General features: G+C 50.0%; 1 protein-coding gene across 6 annotated transcripts in view; it reads left to right on the forward strand.

Moving 5' to 3' along the window:
- Positions 1-22,422, forward strand: part of RNLS (renalase, FAD dependent amine oxidase) — a 188,990-nt gene that overhangs the window by 123,220 nt on the left and 43,348 nt on the right. For 5 of the 6 annotated variants that reach the window (XM_075612898.1, XM_075612894.1, XM_075612895.1 and 2 more), the window contains one exon: positions 13,800-16,024. The exons of the other annotated variant lie outside the window; for it this stretch is intronic. In XM_075612898.1, coding sequence (XP_075469013.1) covers positions 13,800-13,952 — 153 coding nt within the window. In that variant the 3' untranslated portion in view covers positions 13,953-16,024. Of the gene's footprint in view, positions 1-13,799; positions 16,025-22,422 lie in introns of those variants that run through there. 6 annotated transcript variants of the gene reach the window in all.

Raw genomic sequence — 22,422 nt, forward strand, 5'->3', positions numbered from 1 at the left:
AGCATCCAAGCAGATAAAACCCACTTCCTGCTCTACTGCCCTTTATTCTTTAAAATGTTAACATTTTTCTTGCTTTGCCTAATCCCTGCATTACTTGTCCAGACTAATTCTGAATTTATAATGCTTGGCTAACCAGAGCTCATAAACAAAACATGGGAGACGAAGACTGTTGGTGGTAAAAAAATAGATCATAGCATTATTAATAAAACAAAACAGGAAATCTGCCTGCCAGCCGTTAAATATGGGAGGCCCAAAACCCCCATACAGAGGTGTCTCTCCACCCCCCCTCCCCCCACCCTCATGTAATCATTTAACAGTAGAATCCCTGGCAACTGCGTAGGCCCATTGCTCGCCATGCTCTTAACTCATGGCAAAGCCAACCTGACCGTACAGCTGGCGCCTCCAGCCTGCCACTCTTTACTGCATCCCCATCCCTGCTGGCTCGGCAGTTCAGCTACCCAGAGGTCCCTTTGAGCCTAGTTTTAACGGGGTGAATCAGACTCTTCACTGTGCCTCCTTACACTTTGAGGTAGCTACGTTTCCAGTGGGTCTTGGAAGCTTGCATGAAATATATCGAGGCCCACCTCTTTCAAGTGCACCCCGTCACTCTTATACAGTCCCCTGCGCTGCATGTCTATTTTCCCAGACTTGATCACCGAACACAGAAGGATGAATTTGCTTATGGCTTTCTTATCCCTCTGCATACCTACACAGCTGTGGGCAGCCAGCCGCACCCTCCTTGGTAAATCTCCAGCCATAGTATCATCACCTGGTCCCAAAGGGCCCTAACCCAGATGCAATCAGCCTGCATCTGGAACATGAGCTCCATTGATTTCCCCTTGCTCAGTTCATTGGCACCGAGGTGCATTAGCACCACGTTGGGCATCACGCATTTTTCCTGTATCCCGACTACAGTTGGCAGCAGGGCATCTCTGCACACTCCTCTCTGACCCAGCCACATATATTCATCCTTTCATGTGGTATCTCTAACTGCAGACTGTATTGTCTGTCGTGCGTCTGTTTACGGCTAATGTATACGAACAAGTGACCCACCTTCCACTGCTTATTCGTATCAATCACTGAAAAATTCAAAGCTTGTTAATAACGATATAAAATATCCCCCAGATCAGTAGTGGTGTCTTCCTGTGCCTCTGCAAGCCCCCCCCCCCCCCCCCATTGCTTTTTCCGACACCTCTCTCCTTGATCCTTGCGTATAATTTGTAGAGGTCAGATCTCCCTATCTCCCTATTCTTATCTGCGGGTAACCATTTTCCCACCACTGCTGTCGCTGCTCTTATTCTAAACGAATACGTGCTCAAGCTAGCTACTTGGAAAGCCCCTCCCCCCTCCCCACCCCGTCTGGCCTGACCTTCACATATCTACTCATTATCTTAACGGTGCATACATTACTACCGCTCTGTTTTTGTAAATTTACCCATAACCCCTTTCCTGTTTGGTCTGTCTAAGACTTGTGTATCTCGTACAAAACACATTCCCTGCTTTTTACGTTTCTGTAAAGAAGCTCTGAGCTTAGGCCTCATCTAGGCTGAGTGCTGGCTCGCGCGATCACGGCAATTAAAGTAAATTGTTGTGGCCAAGCTTTGTGTGGATGGGAGCGCACGGCGCTCAGCTGCTTGGCGAGACAAATCAATTTGATTTGGCTGCTCGCTGGCGCGTCATGTGAGCGGTTCGCCCAATGAAGGTGAACCAGCTCTGTGACGTCATAGCTGTGGCCCCCCTCCCTGAGCACGCAACTAGCTGTCCAGGAATCACCCAGCGCCTGACGTCACGGCGCTCGAGGGCCAGCAAGCGCGCTCCCAGCCTGGCCGTGGCCGTAGGCTCATTTTAGATCTACTGCACCGACACACTTTATTCGAGCAAATACCCGGTATGTACCTGGCAGATACCTGGAATGCGCCGCTCCTCACCTCTGACAAGCCCCGTTACGTTTGCCTTCCCAGCCTGGGTTCATGCCTGGCTGACGGGCGGCTGATCTGTTAAATGATGATTAGGATTTAATAGGCTGCAATGCTTCGCGTGTCTACCAGATGGCATAAATTCATGAATTGTAATGCAGTATATATATATATATACTGTGCAGTATTGCAGCCAGCGGGAATAAAATGCTTCAATCCCTGCCTGGAAAATAACTCAATGCACTCGGGCAGAAAACAGTCACAAACCTCAATACACCCGGGTATACCCGAATTCGTGGGACTAGCCGAGCTCGAATAAAGTGTGTCGCCAGTGTAAGTGCCCCCATTCTAAAAGCCCTGAAGAAAGCCAATGCAAAAGCGGCTCTGAGTAGGCCGGGTTCCCACCTGTCCATGCTCGCCACTCTGGTGGCCGCCATTAGCTTTGACAACCTGTCCAGTGTTAGTGCTTCTCTAATGTCTGTTTGCCTTTTTTCACTTCTGCTCCAGCCTATGAGGATCCTTCTTACTATAAATTTCCTGGTGATATCCATTCCCAAAGTAAAAAAATAAATAAAAATTAAACTAAATATGGTTCCGCTAGCCTTATGCCAACTCTATCCCGGGTTACCACTGCTCTTCTCTGCGTTTCCCCTTCTCTCTAGAATTCCTTACCACGCACCATCAGACTTTCCCCCAGCTTTCAGACATTTAAAAACTCCCTGAAAACTCACCTTTTCAAGGAAGCCTACCCGGCATACCCCTTAACACCCCCACCCTCAAACCCCAATGGGCTTAGCGGTCTGATACTCTAGCCTGATATATACTGTGTAGCCTTGTCCTCTTAACTCCGGTGCCGGGGAGGGGGACGGCTGTGGTGTATGGGAGCGGCGGAGCATTTAGGTTTGCGCATGTGCAGTGGAGTCTTTGCGCATGCGCAGTCCCCAGAGTTGCGGCGGCCATCTTAGGAGAGGCTCCACAAGAGACTACATGTCCCAGGAGCCTGAGGGACATGCAGGTAGAATGTTGACACAGTTTGGCAGTTACTGGCAGTTGGACGAAGGGGAAAACCATTGTGGTAGTGTCCAGGGAGCAGTGCACCCCTGGACTAGGACTAGGTTTGTCCCAGCTAGGTCCTAAGTCCCCTTTTAGATTGTAGCTGCTATAGGGAAGACTCCAGACAGGGACGCTACCCTTTAGCCTTATAGTGTCAGGTGTAGCACCAGCAAAGAAATGCGGTGAGCTGTGGCCTTCGGTTTGGGATCAGACCACAGGCAACTATAGACATTGGGGAACGCCCTCCAGCTGGAGCTCCCTAAAGAGGATCGTGGGATCAGGCGGATCCTTTTTGCTTATTCAGCGGTACTTGGGTACAGGAGTGCCCATGGAGGTAAAGGGCATCAACGGGTAGCACTACTCCCTACACGTGGCTGGGACTGACTATCATTGGGGGAGGACACCAGGTGTATTGGTGCCACGAACCCAAGGTACTTTGGGGGACACTCACCCTGTGTTGTTATTATTGTATTGTGTGTGTTATACTGTATGGTACAGCGGTAAGGAGAGCCCTGCTCGTGAGTGGTTACAATCTAAAGGGAATAAGGGATAATGTTGAAACCGCAGGTAAAAAGTGGCTGCTCATTGTGGGATGTAGTATAGCTAGAGCAGCGGTGGGCAACCTGCAGCTCCCGAGCCGCATGCGGCTCTTGCCGCTCCTAATTGCGACTCTCTGCAGGTTGCCGACCCCCAGCTGCTGCCTGGGAGGGGAGCAGAGGCATGGCCTGGCATCAGCAACAGAGAAGGATGGGGGTGGGGTCAGCAGCAGAGGAGATGATTGGCCTGGCAGCGGAGGGTGTGGGCGGGGTCAGCAGCAGAGGAGCCTTTTGGTAAGACCCGGATGCAGTTATTACTTCTGGGGTCTGCTTCCAGGGCCAAAGTTGGACTCCACCTGCTCCACTGACAGGTATGATCTGTTGAGACAGAGTGCTGGGAGAGGGTCACGGTGCTGGGAGAGGGAGTCACGGTGCTGGGAGAGGGTCACGGTGCTGGGAGAGGGGGTCACGGTGCTGGGAGAGGGTCACGGTGCTGGGAGAGGGAGTCACGGTGCTGGGAGAGGGTCACGGTGCTGGGAGAGGGGGTCACGGTGCTGGGAGAGGGGGTCACGGTGCTGGGAGAGGGGGTCACGGTGCTGGGAGAGGGGGGCACGGTGCTGGGAGAGGGGGTCACGGTGCTGGGAGAGAGGGTCACGGTGCTGGGAGAGGGTCACGGTGCTGGGAGAGGGTCACGGTGCTGGGAGAGGGAGTCACGGTGCTGGGAGAGGGTCACGGTGCTGGGAGAGGGGGTCACGGTGCTGGGAGAGAGGGTCACGGTGCTGGGAGAGGGTCACGGTGCTGGGAGAGCGGGTCACGGTGCTGGGAGAGGGTCACGGTGCTGGGAGAGGGTCACGGTGCTGGGAGAGGGGGGCACGGTGCTGGGAGAAGGGCACGGTGCTGGGAGAGGGGCACGGTGCTGGGAGAGGGGCACGGTGCTGGGAGAGGGTCACGGTGCTGGGAGAGGGGGGCACGGTGCTGGGAGAGGTGGGCACGGTGCTAGGAGAGGGTCACGGTGCTGGGAGAGGAGGTCACGGTGCTGGGAGAGGGTCACGGTGCTGGGAGAGGGGGGCACGGTGCTGGGAGAGGGGGGCACGGTGCTGGGAGAGGGGGGCACGGTGCTGGGAGAGGGGGGCACGGTGCTGGGCGAGGGGGTCACGGTGCTGGGAGAGGGGAACGGTGCTGGGAGACGGGGAACGGTGCTGGGAGATGGGGGCACGGTGCTGGGAGAGGGGGGCACGGTGCTGGGAGAGGGGGGCACGGTGCTGGGAGAGGGGCACGGTGCTGGGAGAGGGGCACGGTGCTGGGAGAGGGGCACTGTGCTGGGAGAGGGGGGCACGGTGCTGGGAGAGGGGGGCACGGTGCTGGGAGAGGGGGGCACGGTGCTGGGAGAGGGGCACGGTGCTGGGAGAGGGTCACGGTGCTGGGAGAGGGGGGCACGGTGCTGGGAGAGGGGCACGGTGCTGGGAGAGGGGCACAGTGCTGGGAGAGGGGGTCACGGTGCTAGGAGAGGGTCACGGTGCTCGGAGAGGAGGTCACGGTGCTGGGAGAGGGGGTCACGGTGCTGGGAGAGGGGGTCACGGTGCTGTGACGGGGGCACGGTGCTGGGAGAGGGGCACGGTGCTGGGAGAGGGGGGCACGGTGCTGGGCGAGGGGGGAACGGTGCTGGGAGACGGGGAACGGTGCTGGGAGAGGGGGGCACGGTGCTGGGAGAGGGTCACGTGCTGGGAGAGGGGGGCACGGTGCTGGGAGAGGGGGGCACGGTGCTGGGAGAGGGGGGAACGGTGCTGGGAGAGGGGGAACGGTGCTGGGAGAGGGGGGCACGGTGCTGGGAGAGGGGGGCACGGTGCTGGGAGAGGGGGGCACGGTGCTGGGAGAGGGGGTCACGGTGCTGGGAGAGGAGGTCACGGTGCTGGGAGAGGGGCACGGTGCTGGGAGAGGGGCACGGTGCTGGGAGAGGGGCACGGTGCTGGGAGAGGGGGGCACGGTGCTGGGAGAGGGGGTCACAGTGCGGGAGAGGGGGTCACGGTGCTGGGATAGGGTCACGGTGCTGGGAGAGGGACACGGTGCTGGGAGAGGGGGTCACGGTGCTGGGAGAGGGGGTCACGGTGCTGGGAGAGGGGGTCACGGTGCTGGGAGAGGGGCACGGTGCTGGGAGAGGGGGGCACAGTGCTGGGAGAGGGGGGCACGGTGCTGGGAGAGGGGGGCACGGTGCTGGGAGAGGGGGGCACGGTGCTGGGAGAGGGTCACGTGCTGGGAGAGGGTCACGTGCTGGGAGAGGGTCACGTGCTGGGAGAGGGTCACGGTGCTGGTAGAGGGGGGCACGGTGCTGGGAGAGGGGGGCACGGTGCTGGGAGAGGGTCACGGTGCTGGGAGAGGGGGTCACGGTGCTGGGAGAGGGACACGGTGCTGGGAGAGGGGGTCACGGTGCTGGGAGAGGGGGTCACGGTGCTGGGAGAGGGGGTCACGGTGCTGGGAGAGGGGGTCACGGTGCTGGGAGAGGGGGGCACGGTGCTGGGAGAGGGACACGGTGCTGGGAGAGGGGGGCACGGTGCTGGGAGAGGGGGACACGGTGCTAGGAGAGGGGGACACGGTGCTGGGAGAGAGGGTCACGGTGCTGGTAGAGGGGGGCACGGTGCTGGGAGAGGGGGGCACGGTGCTGGGAGAGGGGGGAACGGTGCTGGGAGAGGGGGAACGGTGCTGGGAGAGGGGGGCACGGTGCTGGGAGAGGGGGGCACGGTGCTGGGAGAGGGGGGCACGGTGCTGGGAGAGGGGGGCACGGTGCTGGGAGAGGGGGTCACGGTGCTGGGAGAGGGGGTCACGGTGCTGGGAGAGGGGCACGGTGCTGGGAGAGGGGCACGGTGCTGGGAGAGGGGCACGGTGCTGGCAGGGGGGCACGGTGCTGGGAGAGGAGCACGGTGCTGGAAGAGGGGGGCACGGTGCTGGGAGAGGGGGGCACGGTGCTGGGAAAGGGGGTCACAGTGCGGGAGAGGGGGGCACGGTGCTGGGAGAGGGTCACGGTGCTGGGAGAGGGACACGGTGCTGGGAGAGGGGGTCACGGTGCTGGGAGAGGGGGTCACGGTGCTGGGAGAGGGGGTCACGGTGCTGGGAGAGGGGGTCACGGTGCTGGGAGAGGGGCACGGTGCTGGGAGAGGGGGGCACGGTGCTGGGAGAGGGGGGCACGGTGCTGGGAGAGGGGGGCACGGTGCTGGGAGAGGGGGGCACGGTGCTGGGAGAGGGGGGCACGGTGCTCGGAGAGGGTCACGTGCTGGGAGAGGGTCACGGTGCTGGGAGAGGGTCACGGTGCTGGGAGAGGGTCACGGTGCTGGTAGAGGGGGGCACGGTGCTGGGAGATGGGGGCACGGTGCTGGGAGAGGGTCACGGTGCTGGGAGAGGGGGTCACGGTGCTGGGAGAGGGGGTCACGGTGCTGGGAGAGGGGGTCACGGTGCTGGGAGAGGGGGTCACGGTGCTGGGAGAGGGTCACGGTGCTGGGAGAGGGTCACGGTGCTGGGAGAGGGGGGCACGGTGCTGGGAGAGGGGGGCACGGTGCTGGGAGAGGGGGTCACGGTGCTGGGAGAGGGGGGCACGGTGCTGGGAGAGGGGCACGGTGCTGGGAGAGGGGGGCACGGTGCTGGGAGAGGAGCACGGTGCTGGGAGAGTGGGTCACGGTGCTGGGAGAGTGGGTCACGGTGCTGGAAGAGGGTCACGGTGCTGGGAGAGGGGGTCACGGTGCTGGGAGAGGGGGGCACGGTGCTGGGAGAGGGGGGCACGGTGCTGGGAGAGGGGGGCACGTGCTGGGAGAGGGGGGCACGGTGCTGGGAGAGGGGGGCACGGTGCTGGGAGAGGGGGGCACGGTGCTGGGAGAGGGGGGCACGGTGCTGGGAGAGGGGGGCACGGTGCTGGGAGAAGAGCACGGTGCTGGGAGAGGGGGGCACGGTGCTGGGAGAGGGACACGGTGCTGTGAGAGGGTCACGGTGCTGGGAGAGGGGGGCACGGTGCTGGGAGAGGGTCACGGTGCTGGGAGAGGGGGGCACGGTGCTGGGAGAGGGACACGTGCTTGGAGAGGGGGGCACGGTGCTGTGAGAGGGTCACGGTGCTGTGAGAGGGGGGCACAGTGCTGGGAGAGGGTCACGGTGCGGGAGAGGGGGTCACGGTGCTGGGAGAGGGGGTCACGGTACTGGGAGAGGGGGGCACGGTGCTGGGAGATGGGGTCACGTGCTGGGAGAGGGTCACGGTGCTGGGAGAGGGGCACGGTGCTGGGAGAGGGGGGCACGGTGCTGGGATAGGGGGTCACGGTGCGGGATAGGGGGGCACGGTGCTGGGAGAGGGGGGCACGGTGCTGTGAGAGGGTCACGGTGCTGTGAGAATTGGGGCACAGTGCTGGGAGAGGGTCACGGTGCGGGAGAGGGGGTCACGGTGCTGGGAGAGGGGGGCACGGTGCTGGGAGATGGGGTCACGTGCTGGGAGAGGGTCACGGTGCTGGGAGAGGGACACGGTGCTGGGAGAGGGGGGCACGGTGCTGGGATAGGGGGTCACGGTGCGGGATAGGGGGGCACGGTGCTCGGAGAGGGGGACGGTGCTGGGAGAGGGGGGCACGGTGCTGGGAGAGGGACACGTGCTGGGAGAGGGGGTCACGGTGCTGGGAGAGGGGGGCACGGTGCTGGGAGAGGGGGGCACGGTGCTGGGATAGGGGGTCACGGTGCTGGGAGAGGGTCACGGTGCTGGGAGAGGGACACGGTGCTGGGAGAGGGGGGCACGGTGCTGGGAGAGGGGGGCACGGTGCTGGGAGAGGGGGGCACGGTGCTGGGAGAGGGGGGCACGGTGCTGGGAGAGGGGCACGGTGCTGGGAGAGGGGGGCACGGTGCTGGGAGAGGGGCACGGTGCTGGGAGAGGGGGGCACGGTGCTGGGAGAGGGGGGCACGGTGCTGGGAGAGACACACACACTAACTGGGGAGAAAGAGAGAGACACACATTGACTGGGGAGAAAGAGAGAGACAGACATTGACTGGGGAGAAAGAGAGAGACACACACTGACTGGGGAGAAAGAGAGAGACACACACTGACTGGGGTGAAAGAGAGAGACACACACTGACTGGGGAGAAAGAGACACGCATTGACTGGGGAGAAAGAGAGAGACACACATTGACTGGGGAGAAAGAGAGACACACATTGACTGGGGAGAAAGAGAGAGACACACATTGACTGGGGAGAAAGAGAGAGACACACTGGGGAGAAAGAGAGAGACACACTGACTGGGGAGAAAGAGAGAGACACATTGACTGGGGAGAAAAAGAGAGACACACACTGACTGGGGAGAAAGATAGAGACATTGACTGGGGAGAAAGAGAGAGACACACACTGACTGGGGAGAAAGAGAGAGACACATTGACTGGGGAGAAAGAGAGAGACACACATTGACTGGGGAGAAAGAGAGAGACACACTGGGGAGAAAGAGAGAGACACACTGACTGGGGAGAAAGAGAGACACACACTGACTGGGGAGAAAAAGTGAGACACACACTGACTGGGGAGAAAGAGAGAGACACACATTGACTGGGGAGAAAGAGAGAGACACACATTGACTGGGGAGAAAGAGAGAGACACACACTGACTGTGTGTATGTGGGGGGGTCGTGTAGGTGTACTTGGGGGAAGGTAGTGTATGTATGTATGTATGTATGTATGTATGTATGTATGTATGTATGTATGTATTTGTAAATTACACTGTTTTGCACAACAAAAACTAAATGAAGGGATTTATTCTGAGATGCATTTTATTCCCCCCACATACGTTGTTGTATGTTAATGCTTATACAGCATATAGTGATTAGTGTGTATAGTACAGTATATGTATGTGTGTGTGGGGGTGTAATATTCATGCGTGGGTTGCGGCTATTTTGGAGAGAGACATTTTTTTTTTATAAAATGGCTCTTCCTTGAGAGGTTGCAGACCCCTGAGTTAGAGTATCAGACAGCTGAGCCCATTGGGGTTTGAGGGTGGGGGTGGTAAGGGGTGTGCCAGGTTGGCTTCCTTGAAAGGGGGAGTTTTCAGGGAGTTTTTTAATGTCTGAAAGCTGTGGTCTGATGGTGCGTGGTAAGGAATTCCAGAGAGGGGGCAGCACGGGAGACGTCTTGTATGTGGGAGTGAGAGGGTGTAATAAGGCAGGTGGAGGGGACGATGTCATGGGCAGATTAGGGGGTGTTTAGGGAGATATTTGGGGATGTTTATAACTTTATCTATTAATATTTGAAAAAATAAGACAATACTTAAAAAAGCCTTCAATACTAGTTAAAAATACATGTAACGGGTATTCCCCCCCACCCAATCGCAGATATAGTGTGAGTGTGGAGAACCTACAGTTACCAGGTGTGGTGCTTTACCTGTTAGGCTCACAGGAGGGCTGAGTTTCCGTCACGGGGAACCTGGGGCAATTATATTAGGAGTAACCCTGTACTCGGTGCAGCGCCTCCACCTGCGATGGTTCCCGGCAGAGCGGGAATTGGTCCTCGCAGGACACATACAAATAACCAGCACACCGTATGTATAATAACCAATAATGCTTTTACTATCGTGACTGTACTCAAGCATAACACTCAATAATCAACAGTTGTCCCTCCCTAGAGGAGACACTAACTCACGCGTCTCGCAGGACGCTACCTTCCCTTACACTCCCACCAGATGATCCCACCCAGTGTCCAGTAACCCCACACAGTATTACCCCACCCTTCACGTGAGATGTGTATGTGTGACTGCGCAGCCACTATGTTCCGTGTGAATGTGAGAGGACTCGTTGGTGCACTTGTGGATTACCTGCCGGACACTCCGGTGCCCGGGCCTGCCAAGGAACTTCACAAAGGATCGGAAGGCTGATGTCGGCTGAATGCAGGAGCTACCGTCCGGGGCGATCCCACCCGGATGGCTACTGCAACGACAGCGAAGGTCTGAGCCCAGACCTCGGGATAGACGCGCGGCGTCCGCTGTGTCCCTAACTGGCTCTGGATCTGGATAGTAAGTGACAGGGTCCCTAACCTGGGGCCTGTCCCTACAACACTCAATACTACTGGGTGGCTCAGGGCTATCTCGGGCCTTGGGGGCTGCTGGCCTAGTGCAGGGAGTCACTGACTCCTGCACCCTACCTCCTTCCCCTGGCTGCTCCTGGCGCTGACTGACTAGCGTGCTGCAAGCCCGCGAAATGTATCTAATCTCCCCTGCAGGGAGATGCTGCAGCCCTATTGGCTCCCTGGCATCACGTGGGGTGTGCAGAGGCTCATGGGACTCGTAGTCCCTGCTTAGAGCCTTCCCTGGTAGGCTAGGGTTTCGCGGGCTCATCCCTGCGCATTCGCGAGCTGTTTGGGGTCCTCCCGGCACCTGACTCTCACTGGGCATGTGCGAGACAATGCACAATGGCGGCGCCCTCGCCGCCCTGCTTCGGGAGCGCCGGGAGCCCTGCAACGCGATTGCGGCCTTGGCAACCGGCCGCACGCGTCCCCGGCAATCCCCGAGCAGGACCCTGACCGCCCTCACTCTTGCGATCGGCTGGCGGGGCCGCCATTGGACTCGGCGGCACCCGCGATCGCCAGCAATGTGAGGGGGGTGCAGGGGGCACCTGGCTACATACATTAAAAAATAATGGGTTGGATTATTGTGTTAGTCTTGAAGGCAATGTTTTTAGAAAGATTGGTCAAATAGATCACTAGAAAACCTTCTGGAAGCTTGGCTAAAATTGGTCTCAGTATCATGGAGACGTGTAGTGTTTGTTGGGGGTTTAAAATGATTCCTAACTGCTGATAACTTCATGTTGGTCCTTTTCAAGTGTGTTATGAATACAGAGATAAGCAGTGTCTAACAGTGTTGATACAAACCTGTAGTCTCATCTTTTATGTGTATAGACCAGATCTATTTATACAAACATACAAACAGTCCCTGCCATTTACATCACTCTGTGATCCAGCTATTTATGTTACAGCATATTTCTGTAAACCAGCAATAGATATACCAAATTAAGACCAGGAGGTTTTCCATGGAGTTTACATTATAGCAGAGTTTCCAAAAAAATAGAAAGATGATATTTATGCAACATGTTTCAATGTATATGCAGTAATAAAATGTTGCTTTACATTTGAAATATGCTTCCCACTATATACCAAAATACTGTGTTTTTTTTTTTATACATTGTACCATAGTATTCATTCTATAAACAATTGTGATAAAGAAATACAATAGTTAAATCCAACATGTTGGATATTATTATCGTTTATAACCGTCCTTTATTGGAGTATTTAGCCAACCGTGCTATTCCATGAGATACATTCTGAGGCTGCCATGCGGGACATCGCCGTCCGATCTAGCGGTTACTGCCTTTCAAGTCAATGGCAGTTACCACAGGATCGGGGGCAATGCCCAGCATCGCGGCTTTTTGATTCCCGGCACTAATGCAACAACATACCTTACAACCCGTTCAGTTGAATGAGCTCTTAGGGGTCTTCTGGCACCAGAATTGGTGGTATGGAATAGTGCCGCTTAATAAATAACATTCAGCACTGAAGTAGCCCAAGATACTTTGCTTCATTTTTAAAACAAGAAGGGTGTGTATTTGTGTTGAAAACGATCTGATTTTTAAAAAATTAGATATGGGAATATTACGTAGTAGCATGGGTATGTGACAACACATCCACAAAACCGATCTGCTTCCTGGATACATGCCTCGCTTTGAAGGGTATGTTGTGCCTAATACATTTCCATATTAGCCATGTAAGAATCCTTATGACTAGTGAGAGGTTGCTGCCAGGCTGTTAACTGCACACACCACCTCCACATTGTCTGATCAAAGGATTGTGTTTAACCATGATTATGCGACATAGCTCTGGGAACAGGACATTTTTATGGGAACAATTGTACCTTGTGGCAAGAATGTAAGGGGTGTAGTGTATAGCCATAAACAGTACAAGCAAGTACTGTACCTTTAAGAGAAAGGACTGCAGTAGACTAGATGTGACATGGCAGCCATCTTGTAAGGAGGCGTTCTAACCTGCTGTTGTGGCAGCTAGACACAGCTCTATGCTGCTCCTGAGGCAAATCACTAACTACCCTGTTATGTTAAATATGTTTGATTCATACTTACCTATGTCTATCAAGTGTGCTTGGAAGTAATGAAGTGTTTCAGTATAACTGAGAACATAAGTGATGGAGATTAAAAGAGGCAGCATATAAATAGTGTAAAGGAGATAAATATAGTTCTATTATTTTAGCAAACGTTTTGGATATGTGTATGCAACGTTTAGCATTGTCATATTGTGATAATGGGAGAAAAATAACCAAGGTACAGTAGCTTCTTCCAATGTAAACATGTCACACACAGAATGCATGCCCGCTAACAGACTGTCAAACCGGAACACAAAAGCAGGATTTGATCATTATCACATTGTATTAAGTGGAGTTAATTAGCTCATAAACACCTAAACACCTGAACTATATTTTCATACCTGCCAGTGTGTGAAAGCTGAAGGGTAGCTCTATGGTGAGGGCATGGTGGAATCAAGAAGGAATTTTTTTCCCACTTGTGAGATATTGGATGATGTTTCACTGAGGTTTTTGTTTGCCTTCCTCTGGATAAATATACTGTAAATAGAAATGTAACACTCCCTGCCTGGCTTCTAGGGCAGGGGTGCGCAAAGTGTGGGGCGTGCCCCCCAGGTGAGGCGGTAGATTTTCGGGGGGGGGGGGGGAGGTTGGTGGGGCGTGGCAGTTATAGAGGTTCCGCACTCTCCCACAGGGCATTTAAATTCATTAATCTATTCTGAAGAATAATGTTCAGATATGTGTAATCGTTGCAAGGAGATGGATGCAATTAGGACAAACTCTTCACGTTTAGGAGGTGGCAAAGAACAGATATTTATTTGTCGCTCAAATTTAGGGGAAAGTCCGGTCCAAATTAGTACTGTTGATAGTATTGTAAGGGGTGGGAGAGTAAAGTAAATCAAAGCCATTTTGACTTCCAAACTAAATAGTTCAGCCTTAAAAAAAAAGAAATGCGGTAGAAAATAAAACATGTATACGGTCATATTAGTATTCCAGTCCCATCATTCCTAATCCTTTTCTAATATTTACAAAATAACAATCTGTATAAAAATTTTTTTTTTTAAACAGTTTCCATGATTTCCCCCAGAAAGTAGCCCTAGATAATGTTGCATTACAACTGCAATTTCAGTTCATTTCTGCACGACAATATACAGTACCTTAAAGCCATTAAACTATTCTTTACCAACCTCTGCCTCTAAAACATGATTTCTTTTGCAGGTTACAGAAGCTTTTCCTGGTTGTCCAGGGCAGTTAACTCTTTACAGCGAGCCGTTGCTTTTCTGTGGAGGCGATGGATTTACACATTCTAACTTTGATGGATGCACCGAATCAGCACTACAGATTGTGAAAACGTTAGCATCCCATTTATAACATTGACACAGGCTTTTTATCTATACTGTAGTTCTGTGATCATTTCAGTCTTTACTAGTTGACATTACACTGTTGTACACTCTATCTAATTGCATTTGTTTTGAATACCTTGTCTGACATTGTCTAAAACGGTTGCTTCCATTGATATAACCTGTAGTAACTTTTACAGCATTTGATTCACATTTTGGTTCTTTTATATGAAAACAATCATGAGAAAGATTGATCATGTTTTTATAACTCCGTAATGCTGTTGCAAAGTTGAGTGCTTGTTTTTGCAATTATGGCTATACGTTTTTATTATTATTATTATTATTGCTTTGCATCTTTCTTTTTGCAATAATGGCATACTGTATGATGATTATATTCTTGCCAAAAAAATACTATATAGGCATACACAAATATAAATCCATGCCAATATTTTGTGGCAGAAAACCAAAACTGCTGCATTTGATTCGTCATTTTTGTGGTCTACATTCATGCCGGCCCAGACCTGGTGGTTTAAAAACTCAACAAAAATTGAGGGTGAAATATAGCAAGAGACTAAAATCAATGTAACTCAGGGGTCGCCTACTCTAGTCCTCAAGGGCCACTAACAGGCCAGACGTAAGCTTTGCGGGGCCCAAGGCAGCAAGGCGGGCCCCCCTGTAAAAAGTTAAGGGACCTCACGTTGACGAGCGGCCATCTGGTGTCATGATACATCACGGCGGCTTGTGACATCATGTTGCCATGGCAATGCAGCGTTGTTTGAAGTTGGTCACCATGACGACGCTAAAGGAGGTGGCCTGCTCTGGAAAAGGTAAGACCTCTCTCGCAAAGGAGCACACACCCCTCTCCCTCCCGGGCAGCTGGCCCTGCGCTTTCAACTTCCACCCGACCGGGGGGGGGGGGGGTAACTGGAGGAAGGGAACCCCCGTGCTCCATCCAGCTCCCACCTACGCTCAGTGGAAGTTGGATCCCGGTGCCGACAGGATGAGGGAGACGTGGGAAAGTAGGAAATGCAGGGCCCCCTCACCGGCGTCGACAGGAGGAGGAAGTGCAGGTCTCCAAAGTTGTGGGGCCCAAGGTGATCGCCTCGCCTGAAGCCCGAGGATATCGGTCAAACTCGCTCAGTCGGGTATTCATGGGCTGACATCACTAGTCAGCGACAGTCCATCCTGGGGGCAGTACACACCGATGCTCCTACCTTGCTATGGTGTTTCCGCTCCTTACTGCACCTTCCACTGCCGGTCTCTGACAGGTTTTTACTACCTACTATAGGGATCTCTGATACCCCAATCCCTGATTTATTAGGTCCTATGATTTCCTGTGGGCTGCTACACAGCAATACGCTCTCTAAAGATGAAATAGGGTGTCCCAGGACTCTGCATCCATTCCCCTACGGGGCATATCCATAGGACTTGGTTGCCAAACTGAACTGTCTCCTTTCCAACAGTTGTTTGGGGGTGGTATCTGGGTAGTGTAGTCTCACCCCCAATCTTATTACTAATTAATCAATAAATAGATTAGTAGCCTATTTTGTCTCCATGATCTTTAATGTATTTACTACTTGACTGATATAATGTTCAGAAGGATACTATATATTATATTATATTATATGCTAGCTATGCAACTAGGCTAGCTAGCCCACTGATTTAATGTACAACAGGATTCATCTGGAATATATAGCACTCGGGGGAGATAGTTTTAACCTTAAGCAGATTTGGGCTAATAAACAGCATTGATCAATAAACGACATTTTATCTGTGGATAGTGAGAATTTATATTTTTGATCTCTCTACAAAGGGAGTATACTGAGCTGCCTTGGTACATAGTTGATATAATCTTGCTTATTGTACTTAATTTAATAGTGCTCTGTGTTGTCCCTGATCACCAAACAAGTCCACCAAACTGCACTAATATTGCTAGTGGAGACACTGTCTCTCGGATGGACTATCCAATAGATTTTTAATATTTACTGTGTTCACAGTAATTCTATATTCTCATTACTTTATAATCAAAGACCATTGTGTAATGTATGAACTACTTATTGTCATTTATTTTATTAACATTCAATAAAGGCTATATCACTGCTATATTATTAGCAATTACTGTGGCTGATTAGTGGTTATGCACTGATTAAGGGACTTCGTCCTTCATCCCCCCACCCCACGCCCCCCCCCCTGGTGCGTATTTTCCTGCTTTAACCTTCCTTTAGTTGTGCCTACAGTACTAAGCCATATTTACATTTCTAGCTGAGCGGTGGTCTTTATGTTAGAATAGAGAAACATATATACAGTGCATATCCATTTGTCCTTTGGCTATACGGTTTGTATTGCTTCCCTAGCTGCTTCTGTCTCGGCCACTAGTGAGGGGCTGAGGCTTTTTACTTCTCATGTTGCCTAACTGATCCCTCTCCAGTATAGCATTGGTGTTGTTCCACCTCCTCTGGGCCCCTGTCGGGCCTTGTAACAATCTCTGTCTGCAGGCATTATGCCCATCTTTGGTACTGAATGCCACCTCATGGAGTTCTGGGTGTGAGTCAGCTATGAACCCTCCGCTGAGGTTGATACGGCTATACCCCGGGGCTGTAGCTTGGGGAACCCCATCTAGACATAGAGGAAGCCTATGTGAATTTGGAGATTCTATGTGGTCTACATGCTCTTGCTACAAGTGGAGTATGTGAGTGCAGTTGTTTATGTTCTTATAAATGGTATTATACCATGTTTGACTCTCATTTATCAATTATATTATTTATGTATAAAAAAAAAATTACAAGGAAGTAATACGTTGAGAGTTGACTCGTTTTCACGTATGTCCGGGGCATAGAGTTATGATGATAAATAATACATGGTTACAATACATAGTTACATTAAATGAACAGGGATACACATTATATACAAGACATTGCATGCACAGTTAAAGATAATATGTTATAGGCGTATGTAACAGTTACAGACCAGATTAAAATGCTTGAATATCATCTGCACAATGTGAGTGGCCTGCCCATCCCCCCTTCACCCCCCAGCACATACCCATATAGAGCTATTATATATTGCGCTATATTTTTTCCTTTTTTTTGTTGTCTTGTGTAATACTCTGAATGTATATATCAGAGATTTTCCATCAAGAAACTTGGAGAATTTTCTGCACCATTAACTGGAAAGATCCCTACATTCTGGAGAAGAAGACGTTCCTCTCTCTGTTCCGTGGCCCTCTTATTGAGAAAAACGTAAATTGACCTAAACTAAAAGGGAATTGCAGGAAAGATATCTGTAAGGAACAGTGTTGGTATCTAATGATTGATCCTGGTGGGCCAAGATGAGTCCGTTCGTTGTACTGGATGGCTGAATCGTGGGAGACATACTTTTGTCTAGGGGAGACCACACCACACGGTTGCATCAAGGAATCCATTCATCCATCTCAGAGAGATCTTCGGCCTATACCAATACTGTAGTACTTTCGAGGATTGGTGACTCAGCTAAGAAGGGTCACAAACTATCTGCATTACAAACATCCTAATAAGTATATGGAAAAGTGCACATAAAATCGTCGGAAAACTAGTAAGGTGACATACAGTATATGGAACATAACAAGGGAGTCAACAGCAGCTCCACACCGTTACCGGCTCACAAGCTACCAGTGTCACCAGCCAGCAATTAAACATTAGTAAGTCCTGACCAAGTGAAGTGTTAAATGAACTACAAGTTACTGATATACTGTGGGCTATATTCTGGGACTCCTTTAAGAGAGATCCAATACTTATTGGTAAATAACTGTTAAGAGGACGTGTTTAGAGACATGTGTAAGTTACACACAGTGGCTAGATCAGCAATTAGATTTACTGGGTGTAAGGAAAAAGAATCAAATTATTTTTTTTTTTTCTGTTTTAAAACGAGCAATTCATGCAATATCCTACATGTGTATTTGTTTTAAATCAATCAGCTCTGTGGTATTAGATACTACTTTTTTTGTTTGTTTAAATTAAACTACTGTTTTTAACGAGTTTTAATATACTGAGCATCTTTTTATTTCTTTATTTCTTTATTTCTTTTATTATTCATTCTTTTTATTTCTATAGCAGGCTTTAGCACACTTCCCCAGCAGTGCAAGATATTTGCAACATTTTCCTGTTTGTGGTAATTTGTTGCCAATATTCCCAGCAGTTTGAGCTGCAAACTGTAACAATAAATAATGTTACCTTAGTAATATAAGAATATATTGTAGCTGCTGAGTTACACTGACTGAAGGATTGATTGAAGCTGGAGGACAGCCATTTAGGGAACCCTGGATCTTTGCTGATCGATCACGGGAGAACTAATCGATCGGCAGTTTAGGTAATTAGTTTTCAATAAAGGTAATCAACGGCTGCAAAGGACCAGTTGGATTGCCTCTAATCCCATATGTATTTCTGGTTTTAAATTAATGTTGCCACATCTATTTTGTGGTCATGTGTATTTCTTGTCTCTCCTGTGTTGGGGCTGGTGGCAATTCTTACTACAGCTAGGACAGCAGGGGTGAGTAGTGAAGAATAGCAAGTCTACTTTTAATGTAATCTTAATTGTGTTTCTTTAAAGATGATTACATTAGGTTGTATTATACAGATTTGACTTTGCCAAAAGCAAGGATATGTTAATAATCCCACAATGCATAGCCGGCTGCCAGACTGCAACACTATTAACTATGGAAATTGTTCTTATCATTTAGCATTTCCCTCTAAAATGTGTTCCTGCCAAACGTGTGTACTATAGTTACAGAAGCACCGAGGCATTGGGCTGTTCTGTTCGGTAATGTCGAGAGAGAACTCTACTTTATGAAATTACGCCCTGCTTTCAAAGTGCTGTATATATATATAGAGCTCCACATGTCTACTATTTTCAGGAGGTAAAAGCAGACACCACACGTATTACAACACTGCATCATAAGTGTGGTCCTCATTTTGAAAAGGCCTCCCAATGGAAGGCTGGCTGAAGACTTAAACACATGCATTTAAACCAAGATGGCTGTTGAATCACTTAGTGAGCTGTTTACGTCTGGGAACATGATCGATCGCGTACTGATTGGTTGATAGCCGGCATGAATATGATTACCATGTTTCCACTTCCCATTCCTTGGATTGGGCAAAGTAGATAAAGATAGAATTTCACCAGCAATACGAACCAGTTGGCACACTTTGTAGGATCCATTTTTCCTGTTGTTAAACCTCGGCTTTCATATTTAGGATAGCCTTATATTTATCCCTGGCATTTTTAAGTAGGCTCTGAACGGCGTGGTGAGGTGGGCCCCTGATGTAGAACTAGCTTGATAAATAATAATTTAAAAAAACAGCATATGTTGAAATATAAACCCTTGTAGTAGGATATTGATCTCTATTTAAATATGAGTTTTAGCCTTTTTTCTCAGCTCATTTCTGCTTGTTTAAAAAAAAACAACAAGGAAAATATTTTATCTATTAATAAAGTATTTCCTTTTTGTAAAGCAGAGATTAAAATGCAGGGGCTCACTTCCTGTTGTGAGGCAGGGAAACTTGATAAGGTAATCACGGAGGAAGTCGGCAGAGGCCCCATACAGGTGCAGGCCCAAGAAGGAGAAAATTGAATTAATGACAATTATATGTTTAAAGGGACAGTCCACATTTACAGTATTTATTTGTTTATTTATATGAACAACTTCAATGTTCAAAGTTTTTTTTTATTTGCTTCTTGTGCAGAAATTAGTCCATTTTTTTGGCTGCAGTAAGGTACACAAACGAGTTATGGATGTTGAGTAAAAAAGTGACAAATACATTTGCTGCATCAGGGGTGCAATCAGAAATTCTGATTGGGAGGGTGCTGTTTTCACCAGCCCTTATCAGTTTTACCCTCCCCATCGACGTCGCACGGTCATGTGATGCAGCGTCATTAAGGCGTCAGGTGGCGACACGTCATGGCAAAGCATCACCATGACTATGCAGCGTCACATGATGCTGCAACCTCGATATTGAGGGCAATCCCCTGCTCCTAGGATTGATACATTTGGCGCGCTAGAAGCCACGCCTGTTGGAGCTGGACAAGGACGGATGAGGGTGTGTTCAGGGTGTCAGTGGCCCCTGAACTAGGCCAGAGACCCCCCTTATAGGCCCGACTCCAACACAGATTGTGGTTACGACAGGGACATTGCCCCATGTACTGCACCGACACACTTTATTCGAGCAAATACCCGGTATGTACCTAGCAGATACCTGGAATGCGCCGCTCCTCACCTCTGACAAGCCCCGTTACGTTTGCCTTCCCAGCCTGGGTTCATGCCTGGCTGATGGGCGGCTGATCTGTTAAATGATAATGATTAGGATTTAATAGGCTGCAATGCTTCGCGTGTCTACCAGATGGCATAAATTCATGAATTGTAATGCAGTATATATATATATATACTGTGCAGTATTGCAGCCAGCTGGAATAAAATGCTTCAATCCCTGCCTGGAAAATAACCCAATGCACTCGGGCAGAAAACAGTCACTAACCTCAATACACCCGGGTATACCCGAATTCGTGGGACTAGCCAAGCTCGAATAAAGTGTGTCGCCAGTGTAGTGTGTATAGTGTCAGGGACACAACAGCAACGCCGCACAGTGATTGCGGCCTATGGTCTGGAATCAGACCACCACCGCAAGACAAACAGACTCTCTTCATGGTGGGACACTCCAGCGGGAGTCCACCCCATGTAGAGGTGGACGCTGAAGACGACTGTGTGGGACAGAAGGGCCCCTTTCATCAGTCAGCGGTACCAGGTGCAGAAGCGCTCGGCAGGTATCACAGACAACAAGTGCGCCAACGACAACACACTTACTGTGGGCAGCGCTGCCTCACACACTTGGGGTGGGAGTGACACTGGTGCCCCTGCACCCAAGTATAGCGGAGATACTCTGTAGGGCTATGTACATACATGTATAATGTGGCTTTATTACATTCTCTATGTTACAAGTACGCGTTCAGTAAGTATTGTTATACCATACTCTGGTGTGTATTACTGGGAATATTGTCTTGGGAGGGGTTATCCCACTGTGTGAGAATCCGTTCCAGGTGGAGGCGCTGTTGGCATACATGTCACGTACACCCCAGGTTCCCTGCAGCGGAGGATGAGGTCTCCTGCGAGCCATCAGGTAAAGCACTGCACATAGTCACCCTAGACACGGAGAACGGAGGCTACATATATATATAATTTAAATAAAAATATTTGATTCCCATTATTTTTCACATACATCAGGGACTCTGAATAGGGTATGATTGTCAATCTTGTTTTCTACACCTTGGTGATCAGACATAAAGATTTATTCACCGTCGAATAATAGTTAAAAGACGGGCGAGAACAAGCAAGAGATAATACAGGTTACAACAGAAACAGACATTGCCAGGATCTTTTTCAAACATAATGTAAAAGACTTGTGTTCTGTACTTTAAGGTGACAGCGTATTTTAAAGTTGCTCTATTATGTAAAGTTTTTTTTTAATAATGGCCTAATTTAAGTTGGGAATGGTTCACTGGAGCTGAACCACATTATTGGAGCTCCAGGGGTGGCCGTCAGGTCAATCTCTGTGATGGGCCAATAGAAAGCCCCAGTTACTGTACCATCACGTTGGGCAACACGTTTCTTCTGAAAATTTCTACTGGTATCTCAAGAATAAGCGGCCCACCCAGGGCTGAAAATAACATGGTTCTTCAGCTTCGGGTGACCAGCCGCTTCCCGAAAACAAATAAGTACCACTTCTGGGGGCATTTTTGCTTAAGCCTAAAAAAAAAAAAAAAAACACTTTCAATTGACTACATAACAATCCCAAAATCCACAAAAGAGGATTCACCAAATCACCGCGTCTTTAATTTTGCATCTCGTCTACATCTAATGCAAATTTGGGCCAATTTTATTTATTTAAAATGTTAACATTTTCCGTTGCACACGGACACACAGTTTCGATTTTTACTGGTTTCAGCAGTTTTATTTACCTTGGTGATTTGGTGGGCTTAAACCTCAGCATTTTTCTATGCTCAGCGTTATATGAGCCAAGGGCAGTCACGAGCAAAAGTAAATACAGAACATATAGAAAAGCAGAAATGGTTTGGATTTAACATTTCTAAAGTTTGTCTCTGTTTTAAAGATTCAGTCCCACATTGGGCCAAAGTGAACTGGTGGAGGTCGTGCATTTAATGGGTTAAAGCATTGAATTATTTATTTTACTTTCCTCTCGTTATTGTAGTTGTTTCTAAATAAAGCCAATTACGTTGTATGATTCTCATCATAAAAGAGTTTATAAATCATAGTTACCAACTAAACAGAACAAAGCAAGGAAAATGGAGCTCAATTTTCAAAGATTCCACAAACCGTTTTCTCATAAAAGACACAAGGTAAAAATACTCCAAAGTGTATGGTTATCCTGTACGTTTAACGTTTAAAAAAAGATGAAACACCTAGAAGAATATTGAAATCATTTTTAAACAGCTGCCAGATACATATACATAATAAA

The sequence above is a fragment of the Ascaphus truei genome, chromosome 8 (assembly GCF_040206685.1).
Source record: "Ascaphus truei isolate aAscTru1 chromosome 8, aAscTru1.hap1, whole genome shotgun sequence".
Taxonomy (NCBI): domain Eukaryota; kingdom Metazoa; phylum Chordata; class Amphibia; order Anura; family Ascaphidae; genus Ascaphus; species Ascaphus truei.